The sequence below is a fragment of the Trichoderma reesei genome (assembly GCF_000167675.1).
Source record: "Trichoderma reesei QM6a unplaced genomic scaffold TRIREscaffold_18, whole genome shotgun sequence".
Lineage (NCBI taxonomy): Eukaryota > Fungi > Ascomycota > Sordariomycetes > Hypocreales > Hypocreaceae > Trichoderma > Trichoderma reesei.
The window spans coordinates 192385-216312 of record NW_006711165.1 but is presented as its reverse complement, the minus strand read 5'-3'; the positions used below and the strand labels follow the sequence as shown (position 1 = coordinate 216312).

The 23928-nt window shown below is 53.6% G+C and overlaps 9 protein-coding genes across 9 annotated transcripts; 5 read left to right on the top strand and 4 right to left on the bottom strand.

The window, feature by feature from the left end:
* The first annotated feature begins 885 nt into the window (after positions 1-885).
* Positions 886-2839, top strand: TRIREDRAFT_80359 (uncharacterized protein). Its single transcript, XM_006967636.1, has 4 exons — positions 886-1178; positions 1245-1322; positions 1385-2230; positions 2336-2839. The coding sequence occupies exons 1-4, from the start codon at positions 1038-1040 to the stop codon at positions 2699-2701; spliced, it is 1431 nt and encodes a 476-aa protein (XP_006967698.1). The 5' UTR covers positions 886-1037; the 3' UTR covers positions 2702-2839.
* A 391-nt stretch (positions 2840-3230) lies between these two features.
* On the top strand, positions 3231-3500 carry TRIREDRAFT_43242 (uncharacterized protein; the record flags this gene model as incomplete). Its single annotated transcript, XM_006967537.1, has 1 exon — positions 3231-3500. A coding segment is annotated over one exon (270 nt), but the record flags the coding sequence as incomplete, so codon positions are not given.
* A 436-nt stretch (positions 3501-3936) lies between these two features.
* On the bottom strand, positions 3937-4517 carry TRIREDRAFT_109983 (uncharacterized protein; the record flags this gene model as incomplete). The annotated part of the gene is made up of 2 exons (XM_006967565.1): positions 3937-3964; positions 4048-4517. The coding sequence occupies 2 exons, from the start codon at positions 4515-4517 to the stop codon at positions 3937-3939; spliced, it is 498 nt and encodes a 165-aa protein (XP_006967627.1).
* A 1508-nt stretch (positions 4518-6025) lies between these two features.
* Positions 6026-6844, top strand: TRIREDRAFT_66303 (uncharacterized protein; the record flags this gene model as incomplete). The annotated part of the gene is made up of 1 exon (XM_006967635.1): positions 6026-6844. One exon carries the CDS (start codon positions 6026-6028, stop codon positions 6842-6844), a length of 819 nt encoding a protein of 272 aa, XP_006967697.1.
* A 359-nt stretch (positions 6845-7203) lies between these two features.
* TRIREDRAFT_66294 (uncharacterized protein) lies at positions 7204-8526 on the bottom strand (the record flags this gene model as incomplete). Its single annotated transcript, XM_006967564.1, has 1 exon — positions 7204-8526. The coding sequence occupies one exon, from the start codon at positions 8524-8526 to the stop codon at positions 7204-7206; it is 1323 nt and encodes a 440-aa protein (XP_006967626.1).
* Positions 8527-10432: 1906 nt separating this feature from the next.
* TRIREDRAFT_109980 (uncharacterized protein) lies at positions 10433-11905 on the top strand (the record flags this gene model as incomplete). The annotated part of the gene is made up of 4 exons (XM_006967634.1): positions 10433-10632; positions 10690-10933; positions 11018-11466; positions 11533-11905. The coding sequence occupies 4 exons, from the start codon at positions 10433-10435 to the stop codon at positions 11903-11905; spliced, it is 1266 nt and encodes a 421-aa protein (XP_006967696.1).
* Positions 11906-13989: 2084 nt separating this feature from the next.
* Positions 13990-15775, top strand: TRIREDRAFT_5000 (uncharacterized protein; the record flags this gene model as incomplete). The annotated part of the gene is made up of 5 exons (XM_006967517.1): positions 13990-14232; positions 14318-14564; positions 14626-14705; positions 14782-15633; positions 15740-15775. 5 exons carry the CDS (start codon positions 13990-13992, stop codon positions 15773-15775), a joined length of 1458 nt encoding a protein of 485 aa, XP_006967579.1.
* Positions 15776-16646: 871 nt separating this feature from the next.
* Positions 16647-18601, bottom strand: TRIREDRAFT_50593 (uncharacterized protein). Its single transcript, XM_006967563.1, has 2 exons — positions 18293-18601; positions 16647-18234 (listed from the first exon to the last, which is right to left on the bottom strand). The coding sequence occupies exons 1-2, from the start codon at positions 18408-18410 to the stop codon at positions 16688-16690; spliced, it is 1665 nt and encodes a 554-aa protein (XP_006967625.1). The 5' UTR covers positions 18411-18601; the 3' UTR covers positions 16647-16687.
* A 1478-nt stretch (positions 18602-20079) lies between these two features.
* TRIREDRAFT_4999 (uncharacterized protein) lies at positions 20080-23475 on the bottom strand (the record flags this gene model as incomplete). The annotated part of the gene is made up of 6 exons (XM_006967516.1): positions 20080-20101; positions 21825-21939; positions 22001-22148; positions 22208-22546; positions 22650-23145; positions 23237-23475. The coding sequence occupies 6 exons, from the start codon at positions 23473-23475 to the stop codon at positions 20080-20082; spliced, it is 1359 nt and encodes a 452-aa protein (XP_006967578.1).
* Positions 23476-23928: the final 453 nt, after the last annotated feature.

The following is a 23928-nucleotide window of genomic DNA, read 5'->3' as shown; positions in this document are numbered from 1 at the left end:
GAAGCTCTAGACTCAAGTCTACTCTGCTCGTGGCAGGAAGCACCACACGCCCCATTCTGTGCACCTGCCAGCTACTAGTATTACAAGGTACCAGATGAAAATGATGTTATCAAAGGTCATCCGCTAGGAATCTATGATGGGAACCTTTAACTGTATCATAAGCATGGTTCGCGTATATAAAGCCGGTGCTTTAGCAAGGGCGCTGCTCCCGTGGTTTGGAGCACCGTGTCGTATCTGCCAATTGGGATAGTACTCCAAGCAATTTTCTTCATCATTCACCGAAGATGTCCGGCTCGTCGAGTCGCGACGACTTTGGCGAGTTCGCGCCGCGTTAGCCGTTTTGGGATGACATGCAGTGGTAGCCCGGGGAGTTTCCGAGTCCATTGGAAAGTGCTTTCAATGGTCTCAAAACGCGTGCGTCGACTCGTACTTGCCAGTTGAGTGTCTCGACTGATAGGTAGGTACCAATACCTAGCTTATGTCATTCCGATATTACGGCCATGGATCTATACTGCGTTTATGTGCTCTCGACAACAGCAGATCGAAGCAAACCTCAAGATGGCACATTCAAGGTTTGTTTCTGATGAATTCCTCATCCTTTGTCCCTCCGGTCTATTCACAGTAGGTATTGACGCTCAGACCACTGAAGCTCCCGCCGTCGTTCCATTGCGGGGCACCATCCCGGCTCACTGCATGCGCTCCCGCCCACGTCGCCGGTACTTCGTCACCCAGCATGCGTAATGCCGCAACGCAAGTCGCCTGGTTCGCCCGGCAGAATGTCGGTGGACAGGGCCTCCCTGCAGGTCGATGCAAGTCGTGGCTTTTCATCTCCGATCGAGCCGCTCCAGCAATTGTTTCGTTTGGAGGAAACACCCAAGCCGAGGATTTTCTGGCGTCCGTTCTCTTTGACGTGACTGGCGACCCGGCTCGGCTTTGGAGGTGAAGAGAAGGGATTTCTGGTATCGACCTGGCCTCGTTCTCCTTCTACTTCTTCACTTTTGTTCACTTGTTTCTTTCATCCTCGCATTACGGCCAAGATGATGCAGCCGTCTCGGCAGGCGGCGCAGGCGGCGCTGCTAGCGATCGCCTCGTTTGCGACGCTGGTGCAGGGCCACGACCACCACGAAGGCGGCGAAAGCCACATTCCCGAGGGCGAGGCCATCTCATTGGAACCCATTGTGAGCCGCTCTCTGTTTGAAGAGAGAGACGAAAGGAATAGCGAAAGCAACTAACACGAATCGCAGGACTCGATTCTCTGGATCCACATCTTCATCCAGATGCTCGCATACGGCGTCATCTTTCCTGTGGGCATGGTCTTTGGTGTAAGGCGGCTCTTCTTTAGCCCATCCAAGCAGGGCAGCGACTGACTTGATGCGACTTGCAGATTACAAAGTCGCGATGGCACGTCCCGACGCAGATCCTAGGCTCCATCCTCGCCGTTGTCGGCTTCTTCCTCGGCCATGCGCACAAAGGGCGCGAGTTTGTCGGCAACAATGTGCACGCCCTCTTCGCCAACATTCTGCAGTTCCTGCTCGTCGGCCAGGTCGTGTTGGGCCTATACTTGAAGCTCCACTGGGAGAAGGGCGCCCTCGGCATGATTCGCAGATTTGTTCGACCCTTCCACTCCGTGATTGGCAAGGCGATGCCTCTTCTCGCATGGGTGCAGATGATCTTTGGAGGCATCACCACCCTTGGCTTCTGCCAGGGCGACCACGTTGGCCAATGCGCAGCCCACTTCATCATGGGTGGTGCCTTCATCGCCTACGGCATCATCCTGACCATTATTCTCCTCGCCGGACAGGTCTGGATTCGCCGCACGGGCAGATCGCAAGAGTTCTACGACAGCGCCGTTATCGCCATCTGGGGCTGCATCAACACCTTCACGGAGCATCGCTGGGGCACCGACTGGGTCAAGAACGATTGGCAGCACACCACCATGGGCGTCATCTGGTGGTGCGCGGGATTGGCGGGCATCTGGCTTAGCCGAGATCGCGACGGCAACCCGAAGCGCAACTTCATCCCGGGATTCGTCATCCTCATTACGGGCTGGGGCATGTCTGCGCACCCCCAGGAGCTCATGGTCAGCGCCATGACGCACACCATGTTTGGCTACACTCTGATGGCTGCCGGCGCTACGCGCATCATTGAGATTGCCTTTATCCTCAAGGATGCTCAATCGCTGTCCGACGACGGCCGATCCTGGAACAGCTTCCAGTACATTCCTGTCTTCGTAAGTTCTGCTACTCTGCGAATGCTCACCCCTTCAGACAACGCTGTCTGGCATGAAATGTGACTTTTTTTCTCCCCAAGCTGCAGCGCATCTAACACATGCTAGCTCCTGTATGCCGCCGGCTTTCTCTTCATGGGTGCAACCGAACAGCAAATGGCCCTCATCGACAGCTCCAGCATGGACGTCATCTCGTACATCCTCATTCTATACTCCCTCGCCTTCCTGGTCTTTTTGTTCGCCAACATGCTCATCCACCTGTACGATCGCCTGTCAAACCCCCCTCTGGACACGAAGGGATTCGCCAACGGCCATACACACCTGAACGGACGTGCTGTTGAGGATGGCCATATCCGCGCAGCAGAGGAGTTTGAGCTCGAAGGCATGTCGACGGATGACGAGGACGATGAGAGGCAAGGGATGCTGGCAGGCGAGGGAGCTGCTCCTAAGCGACCTGCCGCAGCCCAAATATGATATACTGGAAAAGGAAAAAGATGTGGCATTTGTTATCAAGAAGGAAAGCATGCTACTGGGAAGCTGTCTGTATGTTGAGCGCGTTTTGGAATTTGTCTACGCATAATGTCTGTATACGATACCGGGAAGCAAGATGACGAGTGATTCTGACATGAACCATGCCTATAGAAAGATCAATCAAGCAAATAAACATTGAATAAGCTATCTACCTACTGCCAATCCCGAAGTTGCAGTGCATGCTCATGTGGTGTAAATGCATTCAACTCTGTACAGTACCTGCGTCTAAAGCTCCAGCCAGAAACAGCTTAGCAGCTGTGCAGTAATACATGTACTAGTAGCTGCCGATACGGCACTCTTTTCAACGTTCAGCGGGGCCAACTTTTTTTTTTTCCTCTTATCTGCTATCACCACCAAAACACCTCCAATTGACAATCATCAATTCTCACCAAGCTCGCCAATCCACCCCTCTCCCAATACCTACAACATCCATTACCAAGGGAGGAAAAAAGAGAAGAAAAAAAAGTCAACAATGGCCAACGTCAAGAACCCCAACCGCATCTCCAAGAACAGACAGGCCGCGCGCGCCGCCAAAGCTCGCAAGGCGAACCTGAAGCGCTGCAACCCGGCGAACCAGGACAAGGTGGCCAAGGCGGATCGGACGCGGGGCGCAAGGCCCGGACTGCTGCCGACGAGCGGGCCGCGGAAGGCGATTAGCAAGAAGAAGGCGCGGAAGCTGGAGAAGAAGATGGGGTATGAGCTGAAGAGGAGGATGGAGGCGGAGGGGGAGGCGGTTATGAAGGGTACGTTTTTGTTGTCTCCGTTAGAGTCTTGAGGATATGGGGTTGCTGCTCGGGGATGCTTAGGGAAACTGGAGATGAGGATGATGAGGGGATGGAGGGTTTGTTGGGGACTTTTTTTTGCTGACCTGAGGATTATAGATGCCCCTGTTGTTGATGAGCAGAAGGTGCAGGAGGAGCAGGAGATGGAGATTCAGTGATTTCGGGAACATCAAGGTAAAGTTGACAGGGCATACGGAGTACACCCAAGGAAGGATGGCAAGCTAATTGAATCCAGATTCAAAAGGTTTTTTTCTGTTTTGCTTAGCATTTCTGGTACAATGGGATACACTTTACACGGCGCAAAACGGGAGGAAATCGGAAACGCGACAATTGATAGACTTTGACGGCTATATGCTACACACGTACGATGCGCTACCGAATATATCGTCTTTCTTTCTAATCTTTTCTGGGCTCCTTTCCGCTGCTACGAGATATCGAACCAACCGTCAACATCGTCTGCAACATTGCTGCGAAGAAGATCCAGCGCTATCATGGCTTGTCGCACACATCCCTTCTTGCTTTGCATATCCAACATCCTTCTTCTTCTTCTTCGCATGCTCTACCTGTGATTCGGACTCGGCATCGCTCACCGTGTCTCGAGAGCGCATACTCTCCGTCCTGCGGTACGAATCAGCGGTATGCGAAGATAGCGAAGACGGATATGTTGTGGTGGAGTAGTCGCTTGACCAGTCCCATGGAGATACTCTGGGGACGCAGCAGAATTCTATGCATGCGTCTATCGACTCCTTCATGATGTTGGGTTTAGGGGCAGGCTGGTAGGTGGTGGTGTTGTCGTAGGGGAGGACGATGGTGCCGGTTGTGTGGATGTCGGTGAGGGTGGGTTCGAGAGGGTTGATGTTAGGGCTTTGGGAGTGGTATGAGGGAGGGGGGGAGGTGATGGACGAGGTGGTGGAAGGAGTTTCGGTGGTGGTTGGGTGGGATTGGCCTGTGTCGTTCATGTTGTTTGTGTTCGTCATGTTGGAGTTGAAGAGGGGAGCTGGGATTTGGCTATCTGGGCAATGCTTGCAATAGCTTGCTTTGTGGATGCGAGAACAAGAAGAGAAGAAGGGGTTTTATATCTTTGTCGACTCGATATATTGTGAGCAGGAAGTCATTGTGAGAGGCACACATACATGACCCATATGCTGTATGGAAGTCGAATCGTACACTTTGAATCATTTGATCAGGCATGCGCGTTTGCAATGCGCTTCCATTGACCCCCCCTGAATCACGAAGCAAGCAATAGGTGACCAGCTGCTGAGACACCGAGAACTGAAAGGTGGTTCGAAGCAACAAACGGAGGTTGCATATAAGTCCACGCATGTATTAGGTAGAAGAACGTACAGAGACCAGGCCGAGAGCATGGAACAGAACGGTGTGATGAGGTATTTCAAGACAGTCATAGTGCAATATTGAGGCAAAGGGTCGAGTTATCAGCAGCAGATAGCGTAGATCTTTGAATGCAAGGTTCAGAAAGCCAATAATTTTTTAGCTGCTTGAGGTCACCATACATCCAGACTCAACGACAACATCTTTGGGCTTGAAACCAGCAGACTGGCTCCTCGTAGCTCAGCTGTCATGTCCTGCTTTACTAGAAGAGGAAGAGAGAAGTCAACGAAAAGGAAACATTCCAGAAGCTCTTCCACAGAGATTTGGTCCTCTTGAGCTTTGTATTCGCATACATTGATTGACCTTGATATTCACAGAGCTGCACCCGTTGAAACTTGCCTCAGATAGGCTACAAGCAGGATATAACTGTGCTGGCAACTCATCCTGTTTGTTTTCATGGTGGAATAGTCTTTCAAGACAAAAAGGCAAAGCAATTCATTCGGACCGAATGCCGATCTCAAGAAACAAGCTTCTCTTTATGGTGGCGCTAAGAAAATAGAACCCGTGCTGACAGCCCCTGAGCCTTGAGGCGATCGACGATTGCCTGATAGTATCGAAATGTAGACAAAGAGATGGCCCTCCACTTCAATCGTTGTCTACAATTTTTGTTTACAATACGGCCGTCTATTAATCATCGGTGTGAACGGATGACTCACAATCGAGGGCTTTTGAATTCTTCATGTTCTCCTCGGCTTCTGGTTCAAAGTGTGTTGAAGCAAAAGTCTCTTCCTAGGAATACTCACCAACTCAATGATTGTCATAACGGGCGTTTTTTCTCGAATACGGTTAATCCTTCACTCTTGTCTGTTCAAGTACATGCAGGTGCGCCTCCAATCCTCGAGTTGCGGGCTGATTCGTCTTCCTAAATCCTTGTCTCTGTTAAACAACTGCCGAATACAGCAATGGCTGCCTACGTCTGCATTGCCTGCATCTCGTAACTCGACTCAGCTTACTGCCGCAAGGTCCGGCAGTTGAAAGGAACTAAATGGACCAGGTATAAGTAGGTATGTCCTTCATATCTTCGCAACTCTTACCTTCCCCTGCCCAGACAATATCAACTCAGCACATTCCTCGCCACAACTGACAACAGTCCACAATGCATCTGCCAACCTACTGCCTCCTCCTAGGCATCTCCTCCGCCGCAGCCCAGCAGCAGCAGCACCCCCTTACGCCCAACGGCCGCAAAGCCGGCGCAGCAGGCGACACCGCCCTCGCCTTCTGGAGAGACCACCTCGGCTGGTGGCACGACTGGACGCCCTCGCCTTCGAGCCCCCAAGGCGCCGGCCTCGTCCCCGTGTCGATGCTCTGGGGCGGCGGCGGCAACGGCCCGCACGACGCCCAGCGCCTCGAGCAGTTTGAGCAGCTCACCGCCACGCCCGCGTACGTCATGGGCTTCAACGAGCCCGACTGCTCCGGCGAGGACGTCTCGGCCGACATTGACGTCCCGCGGGGCGTCGACCTCTGGAACGGCCTCATTGCGCCGATGGGCGACAAGGGCGCCGTGCTCGGCAGCCCGGCCATGTGTCGCCAAAAGGACGAGTCCTGGCTCAAGCAGTTCAGTCAGCAGGCGCTGGCGCGGAGCTGGGACTTTACGGCAGTGCACATCTTCAAGCCGGACGTGGCGGGCGTGCAGGCGGATATCGATTATTACTGGAACACGTACCGGAAGCCGTTGTGGGTGACGGAGTTTGCGTGCGTGTTTGACCAGGATGGTTTCACGCCTTGCTCGGATCAGGGGCAGATTGATCAGTGGATTGGCGATGTGGTGGATTTGTTCGAGGCGAATGAGCATGTGCTTGCGTATGCGTATACGGACGGCTTGGGGCTGGGGACTGCGTGGCCGCCTGTCAGGGGGGATGGGAGTCTCTCGGAGTCGGGGCAGGCTTATTTGAATGCTATTAGCAAGTATTACTGAAGGGCGGACGGGAGTTGTCATGGAATGGTTTATGGAATGTGAGGTTGACTTTATATGAACTTTTATAGATGATTGTGATTGCGAATTAGAGCAGAGCACGAATTAACATCGCCTTTGAAGAGTGTTACCGAGTCACTTACTTGAAGTCCCCTTCATCATTGGATGTCTCACGTTCCTGACGGCAAGGAGAGGTGGATATCAAACAGTCTGTGATGATTGTTCATGGCATTTGTTGCCTATTTACATGTCCTGCAAAAGTGTTTCGACATAATTCGCTTCAGCTCAAATGAGCAGCAATAGGGTATCATTCGTAGCCTGAACATTATCCAAGATAGTCATACAGAGGCCCTGGGCCTATACTAGTCAGAAAACTCCTCGTTCGGAGGCTCTCTGCCAAAGGGGTGATTAAACTTAAGAAGTCCATTGAGTCCGCCCACCCACGGATCGTCGTCCTCTGTGCGAATCACGCACGGCACGCCGCCATGCCACTCCTCGCCGGGCCCCGCTCGCCCGACAAACTCGCCTTCGACGTGGATCTCTGACCCGGGCAGGACGCCGGCACACCGTTTGCCGTCGATGCTGAGGTCCAGTTCGCGGCCCCTGTTCTTGGGGCTCATCCGGAGCGTCACCTTTGTATCCAGTGGCAGCACAAGAGACCGGAAACTGAGGCTGCAAGGGCTGATGGGTGTGATGAGAAGCGACTTCACCAGAGGATGCACAATGGGCCCTCCTGCGCTGAGGCTGTAAGCCGTTGAGCCGGTGGGTGTGCTGATGAGAATGCCGTCAGCCGTCGTCTCCGTGAGGAAGTGGCCGTTTTGGTAGATGTCGATGATGGCCAAGTGCGGGTGCGAGCCACGGTGGACTGAAATCTCGTTGATGGCACGCAGAGGGGGCGAGATCTCCTTTGGACTGGCAATGCCCGACTTTGGCTGGCTGGCCAAGGTGTTGGAGACCTGGTGGTTGATGTTGTTGCCGGCCCTGTCCAGGATGTCCGCCTTGATCCGATGCCGCAGCAGGACTCGCGACGCCCTGTTGATGCCCATGCTCTTGCCCTTGACTCGCTCCCAGCCCTCACCCGCAGCCCTGCTCCCGTCCACATTCTCGTCTCGCCCCCGCGGCACGGCAGCGTTGCGCGCCGCACTGACGTCGCTCCCGCTCATGTACATTTCCCTCCAAGCCTTCTTGTGCTCTGAAAAGTTCCACTCGCCTAGGAAACCGAGGGTTCCCATGCTAAACGACAGAATGGGAGGGACGGAGCCATGCAGCTTGAACAGGCTGGCGGCGCGCAAGACGGTGCCGTCGCCGCCAAACGTCGCAATAGCATCAATCTTGTCGGCAATGTTGGTGCCGTTGTCGACGACGAAGATGGGGAAGTCGAGCGCTTGCTGGATCGGGACGGCGACGCGGGCTTCAATAACGATGTTGACGTCGGGATAGTCGCTGCGGAGGTGTCTGGCGAACTGGACGACGGACTCGGTCACCTCGGGAGAGTAGAGCTTCTGCACCAGCAGCAGGTTGCGCGGCGGCCGCGGCCAGTTGAGCGACAGCAGGGACGAGCCTGGCTTTGAGACTTGGAGATAGCGTGGGATGATTCGTTCCGGCAGCTCGGCGACACTGCGCGATTGAGCGAGTCTGAGCGGATGAGTCGTGGACAGGGTTCGCCGGCTAGAGGCAGAGGCCATGGCCGGCAGAGGCCGAGCTTGAGCAATGCGGCGCCATGGTCCTCGAGATGCTCGAAAGTAGGTAGACATGGCTGGAGTCAAGCGGGATTTATCATGATTGCAGCAGCAAGATACGTCACGCTTGTGGTATCAAGGTCGTGAGCTCGGCTCTTTTGGAGCAGCGTGCAAGTCGAGGCAGCAGGTCATGATGATGGAGCTCCTGTGAGGTAGGTGAAATTCTTAGCGTCCGGACAATCCAGGGCTCCGTTGTAGAAGAAGCCCGACTCTTATTTACATAAAGAAGGTGGCATATTGCCATAGCGCAAATTACTCGACTATCCGTTAAAGACGACACTGCACATGTCACACCTTACCTAGCTCTATATGTCTGTTATTGATGTTTCTATTCGATCTCAAGGTCCTTCTTGAAATGCTGAACAATTTTGTGTGTAAGACTACATATTCGGCTGCGCCTATAATCTGAAATCGAGCCGAATGATGCACTGTAGTTCGCTGAGCTGACTTTATAAATTCACAGCTCACAGCGGAACACCTATCCAGGTACTACACATCTGTGAAGCTCATTTATACGTCACATCAACTCGTCTTGCCTTTCATGAGCTTGTGTATACCGGCTAGGTAACAAAGCTTCATCTGCAATACCTCAGGTGTCTACTGCCGGCCCTGATCGAAGTCAAAGCACCCGAGCACTGATGCATCTTGGTCGCTAAGACACTTGACTTGTCGGCCCCCACAGCATGAAAGCTCCCGAGCAGGCCGTCACCGCCTACTGCTTCTGGCAGGAGGGGTTGCATTGTCGCATTGCATCAAGGGATACGAAGCTGGGGATATTGCTAGCATGTGATCATGTCCCTCTCAGCAGGTCTCACAGCTGGGGTCGAAGGGGCAAGGCATGGGCGCATGGGCGCGTAATTCGCACAAGAGTGAGAAGCAGCAGATGTGCCTTTGTTGGGGAGCTCAGGGTCATCTGCATGCATCCGAATGACTGTTCATCACAGTCCATTTGCCCGACCTTGTGCTGCATTGAGTCACCGCCCAGATTATGTAAGGTGAGGATGGAGACGGCCAACCTCCATTATGTATTATCCGTTTTCCGAAATCCGTCTTCCGAAGATGCCATTTCTGTAGCCACTTTATTCTGCCACGAATGGAACGCAGCGCTGCACGCTGTAAGAGGTGACAAGCACAGCGCCTGACGGGGGGCTGGAAAAGCCCGAGGCTCCCGCTAAGCCTCCCCGGAACGGTGCACCTTGGGGCCAAGTCTCAGGGCTGAATTGGATGGGCCAATGGCGCTGACGGCAGGACAGACAGCTGTCGGGCTAGGCAGAAGCAGGGAGCGAATAAGCAGCCGCGACACCTGCGTCATCATGTGCTGCGCTTCGAGAGCTCGCCCAACCCTCCCTTGACCTTGACCTTGACCTTGCAAAGTCGGTACAGAGACTACATGCACTGTCTGACCTCGAGCCGGACAAGCGGACAAGCTGGCACAAGCACTCGTGGCGCGCGACCAAACCGTTGGGACGAGGAATTGCCGTCTTCGGCGGCTGTTGGCTCACCTTGGCTGGCGCCCGGCGGCCACGGGACGCGACTCAGCTGCTCAACTCCGCAAGGCAAGGCAAGCTGTCGAGCTCCGGCATTTAGCATCTGGGTGCCCTTCTCATATCAGGCAAGGTGTTGCCTGGCGGGCTGAGCTACCTACCAAGCATCTCCGACATCGTCCAATCGCTGCCGCGGGTCTACAACTCACCATCAACAAGCCACATCACCGCCGCCCTCCAGCAGTTGCTCCATCTGCCTGCTGGGATTCAGCCTCATTGCCCATCAGTCGAGGCTCCGTGCTCAACATTCTTACCTTTATATACCTTCCTACCCAAAACATAACTGACACCGAATCATCGAGGCGCTTATGGCAGTCGACAAGATTGCCGAGGGGTCCGACATCAACCTTCCTACTCTCGGGGTGGCCATGGGGCTCAAGCAGACGTCCGCAAAGGGCTCTGCGTACCCGGCCGATGCCCATCCATCGGGCAAGCGAGCGCATGGCCGAGCAGTCCAGGTACTCCGAGGGCTGGCCCTGGGAGTCTACTTCTTCACCTGCTGCGTAACGTACGTGCGATGCGCTTGAGCTGTGCTTCGTTGGAACCAGTGCTAATGCGTAGCCAGTATCGTCATTTCGCAAGTCCTTGGCAGCTGGTTGTACTTTGTGAACCGGGACCTCTACTATGACTACATGTCAATGACCAAGCGATGGTTTGCCGTGACGACAACCTTCGTGACGCAGGTCTGGGGTCCGACGACGATTCGCATCAGCGGCGATGAGTCTGTAGCGGGAGAGATTCGTCCTACTGAGGACGGTGGAGTGCAGTTTAGTTTTCCCGAGCGCTTGGTCATGATAGCGAACCATCAGGTATGTGAGATTTCGAGTGCTCTCGCAATGGAGGGCTCATTCGGTTTGAGGAGACTGTTTGGAGACTGCTGACACTCACGATAGATCTATACCGACTGGTTATATCTGTGGTGGGTTGGCTATGTCAACAAGCCTGCGGCGCATGGCCACATCTACATCATATTGAAGCAGTCGCTGCAGTATATCCCCATCATCGGCTGGGGCATGAAGTTCTATGGGTTCATTTTCATGTCACGAAAGATGGCGACAGATCAGCCTCGAATGGCCTACCGACTGGGCAAGCTCAAGCAGACCAAGACGGATCCCAGCGGGAAGCAGTATCGCGTGCCCATGTGGCTTCTCCTCTTTCCCGAAGGCACCAATATCTCTGGGAATGGTCGTCGGAAATCTGCTGCTTGGGCGGAGAAGAACGGGTGGAAGGATCCCGAGCATGTGCTGCTGCCCCGCAGCACCGGCAGTTTCTTTTGTCTCAACGAGCTCAAGGGAACGGTCGACTATGTTTACGACTGTACAGTGGCGTATGAGGGAGTTGAGTAAGTGCATTCATTGGATCAAAAATCAAGAGAATTCGAATGAGCAACGGCTGACTGGTGTCATAGGCGAGGCAAATATGGCGAAAACATCTTTACCCTCTCTAGCACCTACTTCCAGGGCCGATCGCCCAAGTCAGTCAACTTTTACTGGCGGAAATTCAAATTATCCGATATCCCACTCGACGATGCCGGCAAGTTTGATGTCTGGCTGCGCGAAGAGTGGTACAAGAAGGATGCTCTGATGGAGCAGTACCTGACGACTGGACGCTTCCCTGCCATGGCGGGATCCAAGGTGGATTTCATCGAAACCAAAGTCAGGACGAAGTCCCCTCTCGAGGTTCTGCAGGTCTTCACCATTGTCGGCATCACGGGCCTTGTCTGGCGCAATGTGCAGAAGTTTGGTGGTGTGGTCGCCAACAGGTTCGGTCTTCTGATGTGAAGCGTTGGGCTGTCAGGGAAGGTGCTGCACCTGTCGAAAGCATCAGAAGATTGTTCCTTCAGCATCACAGTGTTGCACACCCCCGTTCGATGGGGTTGTTGTTCGCATGGCTGCAGCAGAGTTCGTCGGCATTTTCATGGCATGCCTTGGTTTGGCGAAGGGATATCCTTTGGTCTCTTTTTTTTTTTTCTGTTTCCCTCTCTCTTGCTTTCTGGGTATTTGGCAGTTGATAAGGAGGGTCATCAAGGCGGCGAATAGCACACATGGTAATGACATTCAGCTGGTGTGGAGTTTGACAAGGGGTTTTTCTTTTCCTTTGTTTTTCTTGGATGTCGAGGTACCGCGCAGTATCATCGGATTTGACAGGACTTGAGATTGGTTGCATTTTGTTAGTGGCATCAATATTGCAATGAGACGTACTTGACGGATTCTGCATATGGTCTCATTTCGGGTGACGAGCGCGCGGATACGAAGCCCACGATGAGGTGGACGGCAAAAGACTGATGAAAGAGGTTTAGGTGATGAGAGGCCTGGTTAAGACGGATGGATGGCTGAATCAAAACTAAGGTATGAAGCATATAGAATTGCAATCCGCCCCTAGAGAGACGAGCCACTTCTCCTCCGTGAGCGGTTTGTACGGAATTCTCTTGGGGGGAGTGAATTGGACACTAACGCTTGCCTTCGCTTGCCTTCGCTTCAAGTAAAGCGCAAGGTCCATGCTTGGACGAGAAGGAATTTGTCTAGGCTGTAGGTACGTAGGTTATAAAACTCTGGATACACGAGATCGGAACGGGGGGGCTGAGCAAGGTAACCTACCTTATTGGAGTCGAATGGGGGAGTATTCAACTGGCGTTTCCCAAGAGGTGGTGAAGAGAATAGCCAAGGCTTAAGAATGCTGTGAAGAGACTTTGGGGCGCAATGGGGGCTTCTCGTAGTGTTTTGTTATTGGCTCATCGACCCAGGCCTTGGTGGGAGTTAAAAATGCTGTGAAGGGTCCAAGTCGCGCAATGATGGATAATAGACGGCTGTAGTTGGCAGAGCAAACCCTCGTGCCTTTCGATGGACAAGGAGGGGCGTAGGGACATGGTGTTGCAATAAGGTCGGGTGGCATTTGAGAGTCTGGGGCGCATATATCGTATGCGTGCTGCCAGAGTAGGCACCTCATGAAGTCAGTCAGAGTAACTTCAAGCTGTATGTTACATCATTTTCTTAGGCCTATGATGGATGTTTTACGCTCAAAGCATTCTTGTTCTCAAAAGTCAGGTGTGTCAAGCTTCTCATGCAATGCTGCTGGCATGTGGTTTTACACACATGCACCTGAGGTATCTTCAAGATAGCATATATCAGTAAATATCGGATATTTGGCGCTTCGTATAGATACCAAGCCTTGATGTTACTATAAATTCCAAACATCGTTACAATGACTGTCCGTAATCGCTTTCCCAACAATGATCACTTATGCGCGAGAACGGCGTACTTCTTTAGAGTAGCACCGTGCCCCAAGGGAGAGGCGCTTCCCGATTCAAGTCTGTGTACATGAATGCGCAAATTGGGAGAGAACAGCAGGCAGGCTTGGCACTTTGGATCCAGGCTCTCGGCGGGTGCCGAATCTGAGACATTGTCTGTGTAGAATCAAGAGCCTCGATGCGACTAGGCCACCTGAGTGAGACTTGGTGAGATTGCCTCTAATTTGCCATGGGGAAAAAAAAGATGGCAAGCAGGCTGGAACCGACATATCGGTGCTCAAGGCGTCTCTGGTGAGACTGAGACTGAGACAATGTGTCTCGGGGTTCAAAAGCTTTGACGATATACCTCGACTCGTCTGAGTGAGGCTCGGCGAGGTTGCCAACTTACTCATATCCGAGTAGCACCTTCACCATGAGAAGGAAATTAGTATACACAGATTGATCTATATCGTGAGTCTTGTCTCCTTGTGTCTAACACTGAGTAATACGTGCGCCCTTGACTCTTTTTCCCTCTTCCTATAGCCTATAAGAATATTCATTCCCGCCTTACAGACCTTGTGCCATGAGCTTTATGCCTTTATGTATCTTCATTCTTGAATCAACGAAGAGAGTTTCACAATGGCTGAAGCCGAGAAGCGTGAGCAAGTTGACCCGGTCAACGGCTCTGAGAGCAACGACCAAGGCGCAGCGACGCTTCAGGAAGATGACTTTGGCTTCACGCCCGAACAGCAGCGGCGAATCATCCGCCGCATCGACGTCCGCTTAGTGGTGACGGTGGGACTGCTGTACTGCGTGTGCTTGGTCGATAGGACGAACATGTCCGCCGCCAACATTGCCGGTATGAGCAAAGAGCTCGATCTGGTCAAGAACCGATATGCAAGTCCATCTTTCCATTTCCGCTCCCCGACTATTTGCTATAGAAGAGAAGCTCACTTCTTCCCTCTAGAACATTGCCAACCTCGTCTTCTTCACGACGTATACAATCTTCCAAGCCCCCTCCACGATCCTCATCCGCAAGATTGGGCCCCGGGTGCATCTCGCCCTGATTACGCTGTTTTGGGGCGCCGTCATGGTTGGCATGGGCTTTGTTGAGAGCTTTTCGCAGCTGGTGGCGCTGCGGATGGTCTTGGGGGTTATGGAGGCGGGATTGTTTCCTGCGTGTACGTATTTGCTGAGTACATGGTACACTCGATGTAAGTAGTGTGTTTCTTTTCTGATGTGAGAGGGCGAGATTGCTGATTGGGGTTGATGTAGATGAAGTTGGGAAGAGATACTCTGTGTTCTATCTTCTGAGTTGCATGGCGTCGGGGTTTTCGGGCATCCTCGCCTACGGTGTAAGTCGTCATATCCCCCCCCTCCCCCTTGCCTTCGAAATATGTAATTCATAACATCGCAAACTTCTACCCACAGCTCATGCAACTGAATGGCCAGCAAGGCCGCTCCGGCTGGCGCTGGATCTTCATCATCGAAGGCACCGTAACCTGCGCCATCGCCATCGCCAGCTACTGGCTCCTCGTCGACTTCCCCGACTCCAAGCGCCAGACATGGAGCTTCCTCACCCCAAAGGAGCTCGGCTGGGTCGTCCACCGCATCCAGCACGACCGCGGCGACGGAAAGGTCCCTCCGTTCCATCTCGGCAAGTTCCTCAGCGCGGGCAAAGACTGGAAGATCTGGATCAACGGCATGATCCTCTTCAACAGCGCCACCATCACGTACTCGCTGGCATACACCCTGCCCCTGATCCTGCAGCGCAGCCTCGGCTTTTCCATTGCCGAAGCGCAGTGCCTCGTCGCGCCGCCGTACGCCTTCGCCTGCGTCTTCATGTTCTGCGGCGCCTGCGTCGGCGACAGGTTCCGCCTGCGCGGGCCGGTCGTCATGGTCAACTCGGCGCTGTGCCTCGTCGGGATCCCCGTCATGGGCTGGGCGCCGACCGCCGGCGTGCGCTACCTGGGCGTCTTCCTCGTCATCGCGGGAGCGAGCAGCAACGTGCCGGCCGTCATGGCCATGCAGGCCAACAACGTGCGCGGGCAGTGGAAGCGGGCGTTTGGCAGCGCGGCGCTCGTCGGCTTCGGCGGGCTGGGGGGCATCGCGGGCAGCCTGGTGTTCCGCGAGGAGGACGCCGCGGATGGGTATAAGCCCGGCTTGTATGCGGTGATTGCGTGCGCGGCGCTCAACATTGTCTTGGCCGCCGTGTGTGATTTTGGGCTGTGGAGGGCGAATAGGAGGGCGGATAGGGAGGGCGTTTTGCTCGAGGCTCACGATGTAAGTGCTCCTGATGCGATTCAGCTTGTTTTCCACATGAGATTGGATGGGGATGAGGGGGGCGGTTTTTTTCGCTGACGTTTGTTTTCTTTTTGAGGATACACAGGATGATGCCAGTCCGGATTTCCGATACACGTATTAGTTTGGGTTTTGGGGGGGAGGGAGGGAGTGAGTTGGAGGAATATTGGGTGTATGTGACGGAGGGACAAACTTGCGTCTCCTATGATACAAGTACAATCTTGCCCACACATGCTTGCAACAGTGATGGTGATACATGACCATCACCTAGTCACATCGAATGCGATATTTTGATCTCTATTCGTCCATAAAGGCACTCGTTTTCCGCCCAGTCATGTCCTGTGCCTCACTCACAAGCCATCACAAGACGAGAAAAAAAAACAAGACATGACTGGCAATAGGAGAAGCACAGTGCTTCCAGACTACCTCTGGCCAGGCCTCTTCTTCCTCGCCCTGCTCGTCACCATTGGCATCTTTGCCTGCCTCATCTACACCGTCGTGAGCATCCTCGTCGAACGCCACAATGCTGCGAGGGAAGATTCTCCCGATGAAGTATACCGCACCTTTGAACGGTCTTTCAGCCGGGGAGAAAACGACGACGACGGGATCCGGCCTGCGAGGAGAAACAGCTCGCTGGTCATTCCCAACAGGTTCCTGAATCGAGACGGCTTGAGGGGGGATGGGCGTTTGCGGCGGCATAGGGAGACGTTTGATGAGAGGAGGGTGTCGAGGCCTCCGACGGCGGCGCAGAGGGCTTTGATGGGTGTGCAGGGGGATGTGAATGTGCGTGAGGGGGAGCGTGTGAGTGGTCTTGCGCCGAGGGGGATCCGGCCGCCGGCGAGGGAGAGGGATAAGAAGAATCCGGCGAGGTATGCGTACGCAGGGGCGGAGGAGACTATGTTTGACATGTCGGTTTGAGAAGATGAAAGTATGCATGACGGTCTCAAGGCATCTATTTGGAGGAAAGGATACAAAAGCTATCAGTATCAAAGGAGTCTATCTGCCGCTGTTTCATGCAAAACGACTCACAGAGGAATCAAGCTGAAAACACCTTTTGCATCTTGTTGGTGCACTTGCCAACCTTGACAACCCTCTTCTCCAACGCATTCTTCAACGGCGTTTTGGCCTGGATATACTCGACGAGCACCTCGTCCAGTGTATCCAGCACGACGAAATCATCCCTCTTTGGTAAAATGTTATCGCCTCCTCCCGCAACGAAATCCACCGTAACAATGACATACTGCTTCTCAGGATCAATGCCATGTCCCGAGATCTTGGCGTCTACAAGCATATACCCAGGCGGATTCGAGGGATTGTATCGAACGCGCAGATCACGAGACACCTGGACCCACGAAGACAGCTTCTGGTTCGTAAACTGGTTCACGCGCGAGACGCACCCCTCGAGGATCTTGAGCAAGTCTTCGCCAGAGTAGTTGAGCATCGTCACGGCGTTGCCAAAGGGGAACGAAGTAATGACTTGGCCGCGCGTGATGTTGCCCGCGTCAATCGTCGCCCGGACACCTCCCGCGTTGATGAGCGCAAAGACGGGCCTCTGGTGGTCCTCGGGAGCGTCCGCAGTGAGGTTGTACGCATACTCGAATGCAGCATCGGCCATGACCTCGCCCAGCAGACAGTCGCCACTCTGACAGGCCGTCTGATCAAGGGTGTTCTCCGTCGTACCAATCACTTCGTTGGCAAAGTCGTCAAAGGGTTTCCTCCACGCCGTAACCTCTGCCTGGAGATGCGGCTCCAGCTCCGTCGTATTGTCCATGTGGATGGGCGCACCGCGATACGCAAGAGCCTTGCCGTCGTCGTCAAATGTGAGCGAGATCTCGCCTAGATACTCTCCCCAGCGGTAGCTCGTCACGATAAACACCTCGTTGCCGGCCAGGTCCCGCACAATGGTCGGATACTTGCCCTGCGCGCCGTCCATGTCGCCCAGCAAAGTGTGGCTGTGGCCGCCGATGATGAGGGAGAGGCCCTCCGTCTGGGCGGCGAGCTGCTCGTCGACGTCGTAGCCAATGTGCGTCAGGGCCACGATGCGTCGGATGTCTGTCGTGTTGCGAATCTCCCAGATTGCCTTTTGAACCTCCTCTGCGGGATCGAGAAACGTCGTCAACGGCCCAACGTGGGATATCGTGGGCGTCGTCGGCGTCGAAGCCCCGATGATGGCGAGCCCGTACTCCTCAAAGACGTGGTAGTTCTTGATCGTGTCCCTGAGATCGGGATACCCGCTCTTCACATTGCACGACACGATGGGAAACGTCAGGTTCTTCAAAAAGACACCCAGCTTCTCGTCTCCGCCATCCCACTCATGGTTCCCCAGCGTCATGGCGTCAAATTGGAGCTCGTTCATCGCCTCGGCAATCTTCTCCCCGCCGTAGAAGGAGTAGAAGAGCGTGCCCTGGAACTCGTCGCCGGCGCTGAACCACAGATGGTCCGGGTGGGCGGATCGCAGCTCGCTGACTTTGGTCTTGATGCGAGCGTAGCCGCCGAAGCAGCCCTTGGAGGGATCAAGGCAGTCGGTGCCCGCCTTGACGAACTGGTCGAGGTGGGCGTGGATGTCGTTGACGTGGAAGAAGGCTGTGGCGAGTGAGCTTTTTGAGGATGAGAGGCGGGTGAGGAGATTTGGGAGCCTTACACATGTTGAAGTGCCCTTGGTCGTCAATCGCCCGCTTGAGCAGGCGGCTGCTATACAAGACATCGTCCGCAGCGCCGCAGCCAGCAAGGGCCGCAACCAGGATTGGTGTCTTTCTCATGATTGATCCCGTCTCTCGGTATGTCCAGCTGCTGTAGTTCCTCGTGAATCAACAGGCTTCGACAGCCAGAGCCGAAGCCACAAGAACAGCAGCAAGACACTCGCCTTGTATATGCGCGCAGTCGCAGCCCGCTACCTGGATTCTAGGTCTGTTTCTTCGCCTCTTAGGTGTATATACTATTTCACATCTATCTGCGTAAGGCTACACATGTTACTTGACAGACCGATATTCATCTTCCTCTTCTCCCTTGCGGAACACTCTCATAGAGCCAAGCCTGGTCGCCAAGGAACCACGTGGGCTGTGTCACGTCACGGTGCAAAGACGCACTGTGTCAGCATCCCCCCTCGATAAGGTGCAAGAATGGGATCCCGAACCTTTGCGCCTTGTCTGGTGTAAACCACACGTATCTGGTGCCTCTCGCTGCTTCTTTCGCCAAAGCCTTCAAAATGGAAAGTATTTAATGGTAACATTGTTTATGTAGAGGCTTCAGGAAAATGGGAGTATGGCACTGCGTCCGCCAAAGATGATATCGATGGCTTCCAGGTGCCGACATGCTGACATTGAGGCCATCTAGACCACGTCCCTATCGCTTAACATCTACACAGCGCTGCCGAATCTATCGAAGCTTCAACATTGTTACAAGACTCTTTGTTGGGCGTTGCCTCGATCCAAGAGTGAATCAGCAAGTGATGAAACACAACGATACCAGGTTCATTCTCTCCATCACTCAGAGCCATCTCACGCCCATCAACACAACTTTCCAACAATCCCCACCTTGACACCTCTAATCCGTTATACCACCATCATCTTTGCTTATTGTCTTCTTCAGGGCAAGCTGCACCAGTTCCATCACTCCTGACAAGGCCTCCTTGCCGTGTGTCTTGCCCAAGCCCCAAGATATCCACCAAAACTTGCAACTGCCCTCGACACAGCATCGTAGCCCGCTTCTTCAACGTCGAGGCTCTGCTAGATTCCTCTCAGGTCCACTCATCACAAGCTTCATCACACCAGCCTTGACTTCCTGACGGACTTCTGCCTTGACCTGTTGGAATAGCTGCCGGGCGGTTTTCCGTGCGCCAGCATTGCCGTCATCTGAATCTTCCGTCACCCACTCCAGGTGGTGTGGTCCCTTCTGGGCCAAGTGAAGCTTCAAGAGGCATATCAAGCTCTGGAGCTTCTGCCGATTGACAGTCTCGCCTAATTTGGGGTCATCCGACAGCTTCATCATGTCTTCCAAAACCTCCCCCGCTGGTGTCTCTGTCCACTCAATCTGCTGGATATTCAACGACGCTGATTCCTCGGTCCACCTCAAGATCGTTGGCTGATCTCTCTTCTTCGCCCATTCTCGAAGCGTCGCCCTTAAACCCGGAGCCAGAACCATGACCATCTGCTTCGTCACCGTTGATGCAAGTGTCTGGTGAACTTCGTCGTTGCGCCATCCGCCAGAAGGAAGCCTTTCCAACAAGGGGTGGATGACGGCTTCTGCCTGCTTCCTGGTCATTGTCTTGATCACAGGCGGCGTAGAGGTCTTGAAGAGTAGCCCCTCGACGTGCTGGGCCTCCACCAGAAGCATCGTGGGGCTTGCTTTCTCGTCTTTCTGCTTAGACATGGTTGCTTATCCGCCAGTCAACGTGCACGAGCTGTCGTTGGCTACCAAGGTGCAGAGGAGCTAGAGTATTCTCTTTCGGGGTCTACAGGACGATGAAAGAATGAAAGGAGCTTCTGCGAGGGACCGTCAAAGAAAGAGGGGAAGGGAGAATACAATCCAGAGACTCAGAAATATGGAGGTCGGGGAGGACAAAGGAAAAAGAAAGAAATTGAGATAGCGGTGTTGAACAGATCGATTCATCCCGGCCGCAGATGCAGTAGTTGCTTTTTCCATCTAAAAGTTTGCGTCCTACTCTACGATGATGGGCATCCATGGAACCATGGATCATTGGATTGTCTTGGCCTTGGGCCGGAGTTTGACCTTTGGGATGGACTTGTCAGCTGGGCAATCTCGACGTAAGGAGGGATTGATTGGCTAACAGCTCATCATCTTAACTTCCATATTGTCTAATCATCTTAAGGGCTTCCTTATAATTCTTGTAGGCAGGGCATGCCACGTTGGCCAGGATCAGAGGTGAAACTCGCCTGTATGATTGTGGTCGATGGGCTCAGTGTTGGTGTGGCTCGTGGATGAGCAAAGGGGTACACAGATCGCATAACCTGATGCGCTGAAACCATCCCTTCCCAGCTCCGTCTTCTGGTACGTCGTCATTCATACCAATATGCGGTACCAGGAGCGCAGTGAATTTGTGTTCCATAGATACTCGCACAGACTGGGGTCATATCGCGCATCCGGTCCTGAATCAGCTCCTGTACGCGGCATCGGGTGGTAGCTGAGACCAGACGGATGAAGCCGGTTCTAACCCTGGGTACCTAACAAAGAAGAGGAAGACAATATGAATAGGTACCTTGGACGTGAAGGAAGACGAAGCTGGCCTTATCGAGATCACGGGACTTTTGCAGTGCGATTACAACGTGCACCTTCCCCAAGCTGCCATGTCAACTGCCAAATCCAAGACCCGGAACATCTCTGTCCCCTTTCTCTCTCTCTTCCTCTTCTTCCTCTTCTTCTTCCTCCTCCTGTTCTTTTCTTTTCTTTCTTCTCCATATCATCAGCTCTCCGTACATACGATTCCCCTACAAAACAAGCATCCTACACACCAAAAGTCCACCTACGAAAAGCAAATCTTCTACCCCAATCCACCAACAATGACAACCCGCGAAGTTGCCGCTCTCATCTCCCAATCGCATCCTGTTCCATCGTGCCCAGGCCCAGTCACGAGCACGACAGAAGGTATATTCGCCGGTGTCAGTCAAGTTCATCTGCGTCATTCGCGACAGGAAAACAATGCTCATGGCCATTCTAGAGCCGCCACAGAGCCTACTCGCGAAGCAACGCAACCTTTCCCCGACGGCGAGCACCGATCCGACGAACGAGCAGAACGCGGCGCCCGTGGAAGATGCAGACAAGGAGGTCCTAGTGGTGAGAAGAAGAAGACGCCCTTCTCGTCTCGAGGAAAACATGGCTAACTCTGTTCATAGGAAAGAGTTCACAACACGGGTGCTCAAACACCATCATCGCTCGCCGCACAGATTGAATATGAACAGCAACAGAGGTCTTCCACCTAAGGTACCCACGACAAAACATGAGTAATGGGACGCGATGATGAGGCAATCCATAGTCCAAGATAGTCATTGTCCACATAATTGAAAAACGCCAGACTTGAACCCTACTACTACTATCCTGCCGTGCAAGAGAGCACGATCCAAATTCTCTTCCCTCTGGAGACTCTCTAGAATCTGCGCTCGCACTTGAAAAAGACTGTATCAACCATGCGTTTGGCTGAGAGAGCGTTTGCGTCATACCGAGGCAGCGGCTCAGTCGTCGGGTTACCGGTCTTGTCCACCGCTTTGAAGTCGAACATGGCAAAGAAGACAGCTGTCGAGACAAAGAGTTCAAGTTTGGCAATCCTCATGCCCACTGTTTCCATCCAGTCAGCTTGTCATGCGCTTCGAGAGGCTTGGGTGATGGGCGTGCTTACAACACGGGTGCAAACCGGTTCCCCAGCCGATGTATCCGTGCTGTTGCTTCTTGTCCTCTGCTCTGTCTGGAAGATATCGCGCCGGATCCCACTTCAGGGGATCTCTATAAGCGGTCTCGTCCATGTGTACGTCTGCCACGCTGTAGACCTGTTCGACGCCATCAGCACCAAAAGGCTCAATCCCCCTTAATTTACCCATGAACTCACTGCAAAAGCATCTTTCGGCACGACAACCCCCGTATCACCAATGGTAATGTCCTTCCCCGACGTGTTCTGGCGAATCGAGGCTCCCATGAGATTCAGCCGGATGCTGTCCCGAACACCCAAGTCGATGCACGGAAACTCAGACTCCCAGGCCTCGAGGGAAAGATCCCGGAGGACGTCGACCGGCGTTTGCTCTTTGGAAGTCCGGTACTTGGCAACGACTGAGTCGACTTCTTCTCTGACCTTTGCGTACCAGACGGGGTCGTGGGCGAGGTAACAGAGGATCCAGGCGGATTGGACGCCAGTGTTGATTAAGCCTGCGAACAATGCGCCGATGATGAACTGTTTCAACCAGTAAACTTGTCAGCTTCATTAAAAGTGTACCAGGAAATAACAAGAAGAGCTTTTTCCAATATAAAGACGAGGTCTCATGGGTTGGACGCACAGCCGATGACAGCAAATCGCTCTCCCCCCTGTCCATGAGAATCTGCATCGTGTCCTGCGCTTTCCGCCCCGTCCTCCTCCTCTCCCGAATAATGTCCCCAAACAGCATGTGCAGCTTGGCGCCCGCCCAGAGCTTGTTCAGTTTGGTCGGGGTGGGCAGCCAGGGGAACATGACCTGGATGGCAGACGACTTGTCCAGTTTCTCATAGTACCGCATCGTCTTTTCCTGAAGGGCCGGATCGTCTGCGACTTCGTGGCAGCCGACGGTGCGATGGGTCATCTTGTACAGGACGTTCCAGAGGACCACAAAGGGGTCCATGGGGGCGGCGGTGTCGATTGCGGAAAAGGATGCCTTGGCATCGTTGATGAGGTAGGGGAGGCAGCTGACGAGGTGCTCTTTTCCCGTGAGGCGCTTGAAGAGGATGATGAAGTAGGCGCTCATGTTGCAGCCGAGCATGGCGTCAATGTCTGGCCCAGCAGAGAAGAGCTTCCTGAATCTATCCATCACGGTTTTCAGCTTGCGTTTTTTTCAGCTATACAACATGCTGGCTGGGGGAAATGTCCCACCAGGGAAGACGAGGTCCTTACCCAGCACTCAGATCTAGGCCGCGAGTGGTGAAATACGAAGCGCGAGCGGCCTCTCCAGAGAGGGCGATGATGGGATACGATCCATAGTAAAAGTTAAAGTGGCCGTTTGGGCTCTTTCTTGAGCCTTCTCGCAGGAAATCGCCCCTCTTGGTGAAGAAGTTGAATGAGCCAAAGAGCGGCAGGCCTTTTTCCGTCCACGACGCGCCCGATGGAAGATCAGGCCGTCTCAGGAGCCGCATGAGGAGGACGATGAGAGTGGCGGCTACCAGTATCAGAGCACTGGCGGGCCATTGCTGGGGCGAAGCAAGCGTAGACAGTTTGAAGAAGCCCATCTTATGGAAAGCTGAGTGTGCCAAAGGGGAGGGCGGAGGAGAAGAAGAAGAAGAAGAAACAGAAGATTGTATTTTACAACATGTATGTAGGTATGTATCCCTTCAGCAGCCCTCCCCTCCCTCTGGCCAAAGACGGGGATCACGCCGTGCTTTATATACATGTACGCCATTGTCTCATCTCACAAATACTACTACTACCTACTACTAGTATTATACTTTGGCATTCTTCCCCGCAACCTGATCCGAGACATGTTATCGCCAAATGTTATACGTGATGACGGGCTTGAACATCCGGGCTAATGGCCTTTAACCTCTGACATGTCAGACTATAGCTTCTTGCACCTAGACTCGGAAAGCACA